General features: G+C 48.7%; 1 protein-coding gene across 2 annotated transcripts in view; it reads right to left on the minus strand.

Moving 5' to 3' along the window:
- GIT1 (GIT ArfGAP 1) overlaps positions 1-8566 on the minus strand; it is a 65638-nt gene extending 57072 nt beyond the window's left edge. For both annotated transcript variants that reach the window (XM_058163957.1, XM_058163958.1), the window contains exon 1: positions 8346-8566. In XM_058163957.1, coding sequence (XP_058019940.1) covers positions 8346-8397 — 52 coding nt within the window. In that variant the 5' untranslated portion in view covers positions 8398-8566. The remainder of the gene's footprint in view (positions 1-8345) is intronic.
- Positions 8567-14198: the final 5632 nt, after the last annotated feature.

A 14198-nucleotide genomic window follows, 5' to 3' on the forward strand; every position in this document is an offset into this window, starting at 1 on the left:
CCCGTCGTAAGGTCAGTCACTAAACGAATGGTTGTAAGTCGAGTTATCGGCAGCTTGAAAAGTGTAAAAGGAAAAAGAAACAACAGGCAACATGTGCAGAGAGCACATAAGAGCAGAGAGCAGCAGCTGCTTTGGGGGAACTTTCTAAGCAAGGCAGGCTCCATCGAGCGCGCGCACACAAACACACACCAGTTTTTCACTAGGATTTTAAGCCATCTTGGTGAAATAACTACAGATGCCAACCGGATCTGTTCTCCCCTCCCCAGAATGGAGGTTTATATTTATGGACTGGCACAGAATGTACGATTCTGCAAAAAAGGACTCACACCCTTTTGGGTTTGCTGGATTTTTGTAGGTCTTTGTCACTCAGATTCATTCGGGTCCTATATATCTCTCTCACTATTTCTGTCTGTCTGTCTATGTATCTATTATCTACCTACCTACCTACCTATGATCAGTCTGTCTGTCTGCCGGTCGGCCTATCTGCCTGCTTATCTATCTATCTATCTATCTATCTATCTATCTATCTATCTGTCTGTCTATCTATCTATCTATCTATCTATCTATCTATCTATCTATCTATCTATCTATCTATCTATCTATCTATCTATCTATCTATCTATCTATCTATCTATCTATCTATCTACCTACCTACCTACCTATCATCTACCTACCTACCTAACTAATTAACTAGCTAACTATCTAACATATCTATCTACCTACCTACCTACTTTACATATCTATCTATCTATCTAATGGGGATGCTCAGAGGCTAAGACGCTGAGCTTGTCAATCGAAAGGTCGGCAGTTCAGCGGTTCGAACCCTTGTGCCGCGTAACGGGGTGAGCTCCCGTGACTTGTCCCAGGTTCTGCCAACCTAGCAGTTCGAAAGCAGGTAAAAAAATGCAGTAGAAAAATAGGGACCACCTTTGGTGGGAAGGTAACGGCGTTCCGTGTGCCTTTGGCGTTGACTCATGCCGGCCACATGACCACGGAGACGTCTCCGGATAGCGCTGGCTCTTCGGCTTTGAAATGGAGATGAGCACCGCCCCCTAGAGTCGGAAACGACTAGCACATATGTGCAAGGGGAACATTTACTTTTTACTATCTATCTATCTATCTATCTATCTATCTATCTATCTATCTATCTATCTATCTATCTATCATCTACCTACCTATGATCTATCTATCTACCTACCTACCTACCTATCTTATATATCTATCTATCCATCCAATCTCTCTCCTATCTATCATCTATCTACCTACCTATGATCAATCTATCGATCTACCTACCTATCTACCTATCTTACATGTCTATCTATCTATCCATCCATCCAATCTCTCATCTATCTATCTATCTATCGATCTACCTACCTATCTACCTATCTTACATGTCTATCTATCTATCCATCCATCCAATCTCTCATCTATCTATCTATCTATCATCTGTCTGTCTATCTATCTACTTACCTACCTACCTATCCATCCAATCTATCTATCTATCTATCTATCTATCTATCTATCTATCTATCTATCTATCTATCTATCTATCTATCTATCTATCATCTCTGTCTATCTATCTACTTACCTACCTACCTACCTAACTACCTACCATATTTATCCATCCTATCTATCTATCTATCTATCTATCTATCTATCTATCTATCTATCTATCTATCTATCATCAATCTATCATCTATCTATCATCAATCTATTTATCTACCTACATATCTTACATATCTACCTATCTATCCATCCAATCTCTCTCCTATCTCTACCTACGTATAAAGTGCACCCATCTTAAAGCCTGCTAGCTGGGGAATTCTGGGAGTTGAAGTCCACCCATCTTCCAATTGCCAGTTGAGAAATTCTGCTTTGAAGTTATAAAATCAAAATATAACCAAACCAGGCCTTTATTATTATTATTATTATTTTTAAAAAAGTCCAAGACTTTATGGATTATTGACACGACCGGAATCAACGTGCCCCTTCCAGAAATCCCAAACAGCTTAAAATCTCATGGCCTCCCAGAAGGACCCTTAAAATTATCAGGAGCCGCTCACAAGAGTTTTGTTGACCTCAGCATTATCTCTCTTACCACACAAGTCGGGTTTCCTGCTTTCAGGCATTTATTAGCTGGCTACCCGGCCTTTCCCGAAAAAATAGCAACCGTGGCTGCCAAGGTTATGGAGAGATTAGGGTGTTATGGGTCTTGTTAAAACAGCTCAGTTTTTTAAAAAAAGGTCTAAAAAGCCATGTTTTCTGTTCTCCCAAACCCACGGTCTGCAGCTCTGAAGATGAGTACGTTAAATTAGGTGGGTGTGCAAGAGTGTGTCTGCCTGTGTCACGCCGCCTGAGAAAGAGATTTAAATCACAAGGGGCTGAGAATTGAGCAGTTAAATCAACTTCCAGGTTTTGTCTTCTTCCCCACAATGCTGAGAAAACTCCATGACCTAAGCAGGTTGGCTATGAAACCGAGGGAAAAACAGAGATATCTGTGCAAATGTGAATTCCCCCCCCCCTCTAAAGTTATTACGGCTCTGTAATGTTATTCAGCTGGGAGGAAGACGCCAGATGATGGAAACTTTAAACATTATCAGGGTGATTTGCATTTCTCAGTGTCCTTGACATATTTGGAATTTGTAGAACAAAAACTATAAGGGAAAGGTCCCTCGTCTTCAAGCGTTTATAGTCTAAACCAGGGCTCTCCAACCTTGGCAACTTTAAGCCTGGAGGACTTCAGCTCCCAGAATGCCCCAGCCAGCTTTGCTGGCTGGGGAATTCTGGGAGTTGAAGTCCTCCAGGCTTAAAGTGGCCAAGGTTGGAGAGCCCTGGTCTAAACCAGTGTTGCATCATTTAAGTGTTAAATTTGTACCTTATGACTATCATTAAGTGTTGTACCTTGATGAAGGTATATTTTCTTTTATGTAAACTGAGAGCAAATGCACCAAGACAAATTCCTTGTGTGTCCAATCACACTTGGCCAATAAAATTCTATTCTATTCTATTTTTCAACTTTAGCAACTCTATGATGTGTGGACTACAATTCCCAGAATTCCCCAGTCAGCCATGCTTAAAAGATTTGGGCATTTCAACGTCAACCATGCTGGCTGGGGAATTCTGGGAGTTGAAGTCCACCCATCTTAAGAGTCACCAAGGTTGAGAAACGTAGCCTTTATGGGTGTACTTCAACTCCCAGAACCCTTTGTAACGATCAAGTAGGCCGAGGAATTCTGGGAGTTGAAGTCCACACGTATTTGAATGGGCAAGGTTGAGAAACACCAAACCTGATCATTCTTTACGCATGGACTTCAACTCCCAGTAGGATTTGCAATGACCATGCAGGCTGGAGAATTCTGGGAATTGAAGTCTACACATTTTAAGGTTGAGAAACGTAAGGCTACTTTTTATGCTTGAACTTCAACTCCCAGAATCCTTTGCAATGACCACGCAGGCTAGGGCATTCTGGGAGTCGAAGTCCATACACCTTTGAGTTGCCAAAGTTGAAAAACATAGGCCACAGGAATGAAACAAATTTGGAGACTCCAACCTTACACATCACAATCCCATCCTGTAGGCGCTCAGTTGGGGGACTCTAGGCCTGCTTCTCCAACCTGGTGCCCATCAGGCAGTCGGGGCTGCAATTGCAAATTCTGACAAAGGAGGAATAAATTGAGGAAGGGGTAACTTCAACTCCCAGAATTCCCCAGCCAGGGTCTCCAACTTTGGCAACTTTAAGCCTGGAGGGCTTTGCTGGCTGGGGCATTCTGGGAGTTGAAGTAATCCAGCCTTAAAGTCGCCAAGGTTGGAGACCCCTGATCTAGTTCAACCCCCTGCCCAAGCAGGAGACCCTACACCATTTCTTCATAAACGACTTAGATGGGGGAATAGAAGAGGAACTCACCAAATTTGCAGATGATACTAAGCTGGCAGGAATAGCCAACCCCTTAGAAGACAGGCTCAAGGTCCAGATGGATCTCGACAGACTTGAACCCTGGGCCCTATCTTAATAAAATGAAATTCAGCGTAGAGAAAAGAAAAGTCTTTACACTTAGGTAAGAAAAACCAAACGCATGCAAATAAAGTGGGGGAAACCAGGCTTAGTAGCAGGAACTGGGAGGGGGATCTCGGAGTCTTAGTGGATAACTAGTTAAATAGGAGCCAGCAGTGTGCAGCAACCGCCAAAAACGCCAATGCAATCCGAAATTACATGAACAGAGGGATACAATCAAGATCAAGGGTGGTACTAATACCACTCTGTAAAGCCTTAGTAAGGACACACCTAAAGTCCTGCATCCAATTTTGGTCACCACACTATAAAAAAGATGTTGAGACTCTAGAAAGAGTGCAGAGAAGAGCAACCAGGATGATGAGGGGACTGGAGGTTAAAACATACGATGGATGGTTGCAGGAACTCGGCATGGCTAGTCTAGGGAAGAGAAGGACCAGGGGAGACAGGAGAGCAGTCTTCCAGTATTTGACAGGCTGACCCAGAAAGGAGGAAGGGGGTCAAGCTGTTTTCCAAGGCACCTGAAGGCCAGACAAGGAATAATGGATGGAAACTGACCAAGGAGAGATTCAACCTGGAAATAAGGAGAAATTTTCTCACAGTGAGCAACAAATCAACAATGACCATCCAGCCTGCATGGTCATTGCAAAGCCCTAGCAAAGCTGGCTGGGGAATTCTGGGAGTTAAAGTCCTCCAGGCTTAAAGTCGCCAAAGTTGGAGACCCCTGGACTAGATGACCTACAAAGGTCCCTTCCAACTCTGTTAATCTGTTAATATTGAAGAGTCCTGGGCCTAAGACGGAAGCTTGTGGTACCTCACTGCTTACTTCCCTCCATGTAGACGTAGACCCATTAAGGACCACTCGTTGTGTACGGTTTGTCAGCCAGGTAACGAATCCATCTAATGGTGACCCCACTTTTTTCTAGCTTTTTTCTAGAGGTAGGTTGTGGTCTATTTCAGGACCACAAGATTCACCCTAACCCAGATCTAAACAACCCCATTATTTTCTCAACACAAGCCATTCTCACATTCAACCCTACATTTGGACCTTCTTAGATATACTGGATCTCAAGATCGTTTGCTTCTCACCCAGCAAAGCCTGATGGCTACCTTCACGTAAACACTTCCAATGCATAATTCACATTATTTCCATAATATTATTCACTTTTTTCCCCCTGCTCTGAACATACAGGTGGTCCTTGACTTACAACCCCAATTGTCCACTGGAGGAGCAAGACCGTTGTTATGTGAGTTCTGCTCCATTTTGCAACCGTTCTTAAGTGAATCGTTGCAGTTATTAAATTAGTCATGAGGTTGTTAAGGGAATCGGGCTCCCCCATTGACTTTGCTTGTCAGGAGGTCACAAAAGGGGATCACGTGACCCCGGGACACAGCCACCGTCAGAAATACGAGTCAGGATGCTGCAGCGGTCGTAAGTGTTTGAAAACGGTCAGTTTTTTCAGTGCCGTTGTAAGTTCGAGGGGTCACTAAACGAACTGTTGTAAGTCAAGGTTTACCTGTAGTTATGGAGTCTCTGTGAACACACCCAGAGAGGGGCTCAGACGCAAGAGAGAAACCTTTGAGGAGGGGTCCTTCCTGGATCTCCCAAGCCTACTTCCAGGTGTTTGGATGGTCTCAAGAAATCACAATTACCTTTTGTCAAATGTGAGGTTCACACCCAAACCACGCAGGCTGAGTCACACCGCACACTGCGGGACGGCAGGAAAGAAATCAAAGGCGGTACCAGCAACCCCATCATCCACATTTTTGGAAAGGATTCAGAGCCCCATCTCGGAGTCTCTTTTAATTAATCCCCCCATTTTTTTTGTTTAAATTTATGTTTAGGAAACTACCTGGTTACTTTGTAGCTAACGCAAAACACGCAAAGCACACAGGATACAAATGAGCATGTAACACCATCACAATCACCGCTAAGAAATCAGGCCCAGATCCCAAGCCCAGGCCCCAAAAGGGGAACCCGATCCCGAATTCGAATCCTGCATCGGTTGAGATGGACACCGTTCTCCGCCCTATCTAAACCCAGAGCCAAGATTTTGATGCCAAAGAAAAGAGAATTAGAAACTGGTCCAGAATCAGGGTGGGTCCTTTACACCTGGAACCACGAACCTCCAAATCCACTTAATGGGGGGAGGGGGTTTCCCCCCAGTAAAGGAACCAGGGCCTGCCACTTCCAACCCCAACCCCCCAAAAGCAAAAATTCACGTGTGCCAAGAATCCCGGTCCCTCACTCCTAAAATGCTTAAGTCTCCCCCAATTCGACTCCCAGGAGGCCCAGCTGATGGGCGGGTGGGTGGTGGAGAAACCATGGGAGTTGTAGTTCCATGCACTCCCCCAACGACATCCAGTTGCAGAGCCTTGGCTTTTCAGTCATGCGGTGGGGAGTGGGGAACGGGGACCCCTCCCCAATCGAGGGCACAGGCCCAGCTAGACTTTCTCCCAAGTGGAGACTGGAAAGGGAAGGAAAGAGGTGGGGGATAAAAAAAACATACGGAAAATCCAGAATATAGAGGGGGGAGGTGCGAAACTGGGTTTCCTTTGGGTTTCCTTCTTTCCTCTTTCCCCCTTCCCTTCTCCTATCTCCTTCCTTCCTTTCTTCCCTGCTTCCTCCCTCCCTCTTTTCTTTCCCCCTTCCTCTTTTCCTCTCTCCCCTTCCTTCTCCTTCTTCCTTCCAGCCTTCCTTCTTCCTCTCTCCCTTCCTCTCTTCCTTCTTTCCTGCCTTCCCTCTTTTCCTTCCTCCCTTCCTTCTTTCCTCTCTCCCCTTCTCCTTCCTCCCACCCTTCCCTGCTTCCTCCCTCCCTCTGTTCTTTCCTCCCTTCCTTCTTTCCTCTCTCCTTCCTTCCTTCCTTCCTCTCTCCCCTTCTCCTTCCTCCCTCCTTCCTCCCTTCCTCTTCCTCTCCCTCCTTCCTCCCACCCTTCTCTGCTTCCTCCTTCCTTCTTTCCTCTCTCCTTCCTCCCTTCCTCTCCTTCCTTCCTTCCTTCCTGCCTTCCTTCCTCCTCCCTCCTTCCTCCTCCTCCTTCTTTCCTCTCTCCCTCTCCTTCCTCCCACCCTTCTCTGCTTCCTCCTTCCTTCTCTCTCCTCTCTCCTTCCTCCTTCCTTCCTTCCTGCCTCCTTCCCTGCTTCCTCCCTCCCTCTTTTCTTTCCTCCCTTCCTTCTTTCCTCTCTCCCCTTCTCCTTCCTCCCACCCTTCTCTGCTTCCTCCCCTCCTTCTTTCCTCTCTCTCCCCCTTCCCCTTTCTCCTTCCTTCCTTCCTCCCTTCCTTCTTCCTCCCTCCTCCCTCTTTTCCTTCCTCCTTCCTTCTTCCTCTCTCCTTCCTTCCTCCCACCCTTCTGCTTCCTCCCTTCCTTCTTCCTCTCTCCCCTTCCCTTCTCCTTCCTTCTTTCCTGCCTTCCTCTTCCTCCCTCCTTTCCTTCTTTTCTCTCTCCCCTTCTCCTTCCTCCCCCCCTTCTCTGCTTCCTCCCTCCCTCTTTTCCTCCCTTCCTTCTTTCCTCTCTCCCCTTCCTTCCTTCTTCCTTCCTGCCTTCCTTCTTCCTCCTCCCTCTTTCTTTCCTCCCTTCCTTCTTTCCTCTCTCCCCTTCTCCTTCCTCCCACCCTTCTCTGCTTCCTCCCTTCCTTCTTTCCTCTCTCTCCCCCTTCCCCTTTCTCCTTCCTTCCTTCCTGCCTTCCTTCCCTGCTTCCTCCCTCCCTCCCTCTTTTCCTTCCTCCCTTCCTTCTTTCCTCTCTCCCCTTCTCCTTCCTCCCACCCTTCTCTGCTTCCTCCCTTCCTTCTTTCCTCTCTCTCCCCCTTCCCCTTTCTCCTTCCTTCCTTTCTGCCTTCCTTCCTTCCTTCCTTCCTCCTCCCTTCCTTCCTCTCCCTCTCCTTCCTCCCACCCTTCTCTGCTTCCTCCCTTCCTTCTTTCCTCTCTCTCCCCCTTCCCCTTTCTCCTTCCTTCCTGCCTTCCTGCCTTCCTTACCTGCTTCCTCCCTCCCTCTTTTTCTCCCTGCCTTCCTCTCTCCCCTACCCTTCTCCTTTCTTCCTTCCTTCCTCCCTCCCTCCGCAGCGGCCGGCCCGGCCCTGCTGGGGACGGGGCGCGGGCGTCCGGGGAAGGCCGGCCAGCAGAGCCGCGCAAAGGGCCGCCGGGATCCTCCAGGGAAAGGCTGGCTGGCTGGCTGGCTGGCTGGAGGGACGGCCGGGCGCATCCTTCCCCGCAGCCGCCTCTTCCGCCAACGCGGCGCCCGCCGCACCTGGCAGGGCCGGGGGCCGGGGTGGGGGGCGCAGGGGCAGAGCCGCAGGCCCGGCCTCGCCTTCCCGGTGCCCGCCGGATTGGAGAGGCTCACCTGGCGCGCTGCAATCGGCGCACACCTCCGCCCGGCCCACCTTCCGCGCCATCCTCGCCGGCTGCACGGCCGGTCTCTGCGCCCGCCGCAGCCCGGCTCCTTCCTTCCTTCCTTCCTTCGTCCCTCCGGCCGGCCGCCGCTTCCCGGGCTGGGCGCAGCAGCAGCGGCGGCGGTGGCGGCGGTGGCGGCGGCGGGCGCAGCAGCTGCCCCTCCTGCAGGAAGCCAGGCGGGCGGGCGGGCGGGCGGCGAGAGCGCAGGGCCGGCCCTCCGGAGGCGGAGCGAGCCGGGCAGCGGGGCGCCCCGAGCCGCCTCCACCAGCGCCGGTTCTTGCGGGGGCGTCCCGGAGCGCCCGATCCTAGGCTGCCCTGGCGCGGTGATTGAGGCGGGGGGCGCTGTGGCCACCGGGATGCCCAAAGGGCGCAGGCTCAGCCCGGGGGCGCCGGGTTGGGGATGCGCTGGGCAGCCCCCCCTCCCCCCTCCCCTGGCCAGCTGGCCATCTGCCCAGGCAGGGGATGGGGGGATGGGTCTTGTCATCCGGACCCCCTGGATCCAAAGTCGCCCCTGGAGCCCTGAATAGACTTAATGGGGAGGAGGGGGGCTTGTCATGCGGACCCCCTGGAGCCCTGAATCCCCAAATAGACTTAATGGGGGGAGGGGGGCTTGTCATCCGGACCCCCTGGAGCCCTGAACCCCCAAATAGACTTAATGGGAGGAGGGGGGCTTGTCATTCGGACCCCCTGGATCCGAAGTCACCCCTGGAGCCCTGAACCCCCAAATAGACTTAATGGGGGGAGGGGGGCTTGTCATGCGGACCCCCTGGAGCCCTGAATCCCCAAATAGACTTAATGGGGGGAGGGGGGCTTGTCATCCGGACCCCCTGGAGCCCTGAACCCCCAAATAGACTTAATGGGGAGGGGGGCTTGTCATCCGGACCCCCTGGAGCCCTGAACCCCCAAATAGACTTAATGGGGAGGGAGGCTTGTCATCCGGACCCCCTGGAGCCCTGAATCCCCAAATAGACTTAATGGGGGGAGGGGGGCTTGTCATCCGGACCCCCTGGAGCCCTGAACCCCCATATAGACTTAATGGGGGGAGGGGGGCTTGTCATCCGGACCCCCTGGAGCCCTGAATCCCCAAATAGACTTAATGGGGGGAGGGGGGCTTGTCATCCGGACCCCCTGGAGCCCTGAATCCCCAAATAGACTTAATGGGGGGAGGGGGGATTGTCATCCGGACCCCCTGGAGCCCTGAACCCCCAAATAGACTTAATGGGAGGAGGGGGGCTTGTCATCCGGACCCCCTGGATCCGAAGTCACCCCTGGAGCCCTGAACCCCCAAATAGACTTAATGGGGGGAGGAGTGCTTGTCATCCGGACCCCCTGGAGCCCTGAACCCCCAAATAGACTTAATGGGAGGAGGGGGGTTTGTCATTCGGAGCCCCTGGATCCGAAGTCACCCCTGGAGCCCTGAACCCCCAAATAGACTTAATGGGGAGGGAGGCTTGTCATGCGGACCCCCTGGAGCCCTGAACCCCCAAATAGACTTAAGGGGGGAGGGGGGCTTGTCATGCGGACCCCCTGGAGCCCTGAACCCCCAAATAGACAAGGGTGGGTGAGTGGGGAGCGAGGGGGTTTTCTTCCAGCAAATGCACCCGAACCTGCCCCCCCCAATGCCACCTCACCCACTCCCCAGCAGAAAGGCAGGTGTGCCCCTCCCTCCTAAAACGCTCAGTCTGCCCCCAACTCAACTTCTATGAGCCCCAGACTGTGGGGGGGAGGCCTGGGGAGTGGGGGGCCTAGGGAGTGGGGAGAGTGGGGTGGGGCGGTGGGGGGAGTGGGGACAATGGGAAATGGGGAGTGGAATGGGTGGGGAGTGGGGGGTGGGTAGAAGAGCCATGCACCAGTACTTGACCCGTTGATATATCATTCTCGGGTTGCCAAGCGGACTTGGAGAACTCGTTACATGCTGGAGGGGAGCATTCACACGTGCTTGCACGATCCGTGTTTGTTTGTTTGTTTATTTACCGGCATCCTGGGGTTGCAAAGCGGACTTTTTGCAAAATGGTTATTGCAAGGCCGGTGCGGGTGCGGGTGGGTGGGCCAGAGTTGAGATTCTCCCCCTCGGATTTTGTCTGAACTTTTTTTACAATTTTTTGCATGACGTGTTGGGTCCACCGTGGGGATGGAGGGGGGGGGCGAGGAGGAAGTGATGTCCTGAGCACGGTGACGTCATCCTCCCTGGGATGCAAATGAGGTGGGCTGCCTGGAGCAGCTGGACATGATGTCATCGGGGCTCGGGCGGGGACGCCGCCGGGTCCTAAAGCGAGATTTATCCATCCACGCCCGCTATTGCGGGTGGCGTCTGAATGACACCCGACACGCAGCTTGTTTGCACGGAATCGGCTGAAGGAAGGAATGCGAAAGGGCCGACAGATGCAAAAATGCAGACATATGATCGAAGATGCGTACAATTACAGGTTCACAGAGTCCTAAAAAAAGACTGGGAAGGGATTGAAGATGTGTGGACTTCAAGTCCCAGAATCCCCCAGTCAGCTGAGAATTCTGGGAGTGGAGTAGAATCATAACTTTATGTCACTGTGAATGTGTAGTAATCAGCATCCATTAAAATGAAATTTCATTGCATCCAGCTCTCAAAGGGGTCAGCACATCCAATATATATTACATAATATAACAGAATGAATAAATAAATACAGATAAATACAGACTGATGCATATACCCACATATATGGGAGCAAGGCAACGACTTGCCTGCAGGAGTTGTAAATGCTCCAACACTGGAAATTTTTAAGAAAATGTTGGATAACTGTCTGAGATGGTCTAGGGTTTTCTGCCTGGGCAGGGGGTTGGACTAGAAGGCCTCCAAGTTCCCTTCCAACTCTGTTGTTATTATTATATTGCATGTGTGGTGGCTCAGACTGCTAAGACAGTCTGTTATTAACACAGCTGCTTGCAGTTATTGCAAGTTCAAGTCCCACCAGGCCCAAGGTTGACTCAGCCTTCCATCCTTTATAAGGTAGGTAAAATGAGGACCCAGATTTGTTGGGGGCAATAAGTTGACTTTGTATATAATATACAAATGGATGAAGACTATTGCTTGACACGGTGTAAGCCGCCCTGAGTCTTCGGAGAAGGGCCGGATATAAATGCAAATTAAAAAAAAATAACATAGTCTAGTTCAGATCTATACCTGTCCATACATCTTCAAATTGCCAAGGTTAAGAAACACTGAACTAAAGCAATTCTAACAGAAGCTTTCAAGAAATCAAACTTAAGCATTGTCTGTACTGTGGTTATTATTCTTTTTTATTTATTAGAAAAGGCAAAAATGTTTCTTCTTCTTGGGCTTATTTCTTCCGATCCTTCCAACTTCCTCATTGAACGCTCTCAAGCAGATCGTTCTGCCTGATATCCTCTGCAAAAAAAATATTTTTTTAAAATAAAAATCAGGTTTTCTTTTGGCTTTTCAACTCTGCCCTTATCGTTTTTCTGTTCTACTGAAAGAAAAATTTACATTTAGTTTTTAAAGTTCTCACAAAGTTGCTTCTCAAACGAGCTTAATCACCTTCTTGTCCTTTGTTATTCTCACTTTTTTAAAAATCTGCTACATATTGCACGACCTCTGTAGATACCATATGCTAAATAAACAAAATAAAACGAATCAATTAAATTTTAAACACTTTTCTTCCCCTTTCAGACCCGTGGCCATTTTCTTGGATTTGAGACTAGACCAAGAGTGTCCAACTTTGGCAACTTTAAGCCTGGAGGACTTCAACTCCCAGAATTCCTCAGCCGGGGTCTCCAACCTTGGCAACTTGGCAAAGCTGGCTGGGGAATTCTGAGAGTTGAAGTCCTCCAGGCTTCAAGTTGCCAAGGTTGGTGACCACTGGACTAGACAAACAGTCCTTGACTTACAACCATTCACTTAGTGACCATTTTGAAGTTACAACAGCACTGGAAAAAGTAACTTACAACCACTCCTCACACTTACGACCATTTGCAGCATTCCCCATGGTCATGTGATCAAAATTCAGATATTTGGCAACTGATTTTTATTTATGACGATGGCGGTATCCCGGGGTCGCGGTATCCCCTTTTGCGACACTCCTAACAGACTTCCAACAAGCAATGGAGAAAGCTGGATTCGTTTAACGACCATGGCAAATAAAAGCTGTAAAATCAGACATGACGGACTTAGCAATCTCCTTGCCTGTCGACAAAAATTCTGGTTCCCATTGTCATAAATAGAGGAACAGTAATCTAAAATTAACAGAATGACAAGAGCTGGAAGGGACCTCGGAGGTCATCTAGTCAAACCCTCTGCCCAAGCAGGAGATCCTACACCATTTCTGACCAAGGGCAGTCCAGTCTCTTCTCGAAAGCTTCCAGTGATGAAGATCCCACAACTTCTGAAGGCAACTTTTGTTTCATTGGTTGATGGTTCTCACTTTCACAAAACTCCTCCTTATTTCCAGGTTGAATCTCTCCTTGGTCAGTTTCCATCCATTGTCCCTTGTCTGGCCTTCAGGTGCCTTGGAGAACAGCTTGACCCCTTCCTCCTCTCTGTGGCAGCCCCTCAAATATTGGAAGATGCTCTCATGTCTCCCCTGGTCCTTCTCTTCATTAAACTAAGATTAACAGATTAACAAGAGTTGTAAGGGACCTTGTAGGCCATCTAGTCCAACCCCCCTGTCCAAGAAGGAGATCCTACACCATTTCTGACAAATGGCAGTCCAATCTCTTCTTGAAAGCCTCCGTGATGAATCTCCCACAACTTCCAAAGGCAAGCTATTTAATCTCTCCTTGACCAGTGTCCATCCATTATTCCTTGTCTGGCCTTCAGGTGCCTTGGAGAATAGCTTGACCCCCTCCTCTCTGTGGCAGCCCCTCCAGTATTTTTTTTTATTTCTTTTTGTCACAACAGTATACATAAACAATTGTCATAAATAAAACAACAAATTGAAAGATGCTATCCTGTCTCCCCTGGTCCTTCTCTTCACTACACTAGCCATGCCCAGTAAATATTCACTCTTCTCTCTCCTCTTCATATTTATGTGATCCAAAAGCAATTTTCCACAGGCCAAGCATAATATCCTGCTCCTTCAAAATTTACATCAACACCTTTCTTTAGAAAAGGGATTACTAACTGATTCTAAAAATATTGCATGTATCTCATTGCACATATTTCGGAAACCTGTTTCTCTGGTGAGGAAATTTTAAGGATCTAAATTCTTATGGTTGGTCACACAGTCAACCAGATATTCAAACTGGATTTGGCATTTTTGTTATCCACCTATTAAGTCCTTCCCAAAAATCTGACATAGACAGATGTTGTTTGATAATATGAAAGGTATCGTTGACAGAATGTCAGCCGTTCCAAGCAAAGCTGCCTTTTGCAATTGACCGATGAGGATTTTGTCAATGCCAAGGATATTCAAGCGATGTTCCAGATGTTTGGGATTGCATCCAGAGCACAACTTGAAAATTTAATTGTGGTTGATTGCAGAGACTGGATTTGGCATTTTATCCCCAATTGAGTCCTTCCCAAGGACCCGGGATAGCCAGATGCCGTTGTTTTGAAAAGGCACCTCTGAGATAACCAGGGATAGGCAGATACGATTGTCTGAAGGTGTTACAAGAAGGTGTAAGCTGTTCTGAGTGAAGCTGCCTTCTGCAATTGACCGATGGGGATTTTGTCAATGCCGATGGTGTTCAAACTGTCCTCCAGATGTTTGGGGATTGCACCCAAGGTGGCTATTACTATTATTATTCCATTCTTCCAAGATGTTCATGGAAGGTATCTAAATCTCTCCTCCCTTTTATCTTTATAGTACAT

This window comes from Ahaetulla prasina, chromosome 1, assembly GCF_028640845.1.
Source record: "Ahaetulla prasina isolate Xishuangbanna chromosome 1, ASM2864084v1, whole genome shotgun sequence".
NCBI lineage: Eukaryota > Metazoa > Chordata > Lepidosauria > Squamata > Colubridae > Ahaetulla > Ahaetulla prasina.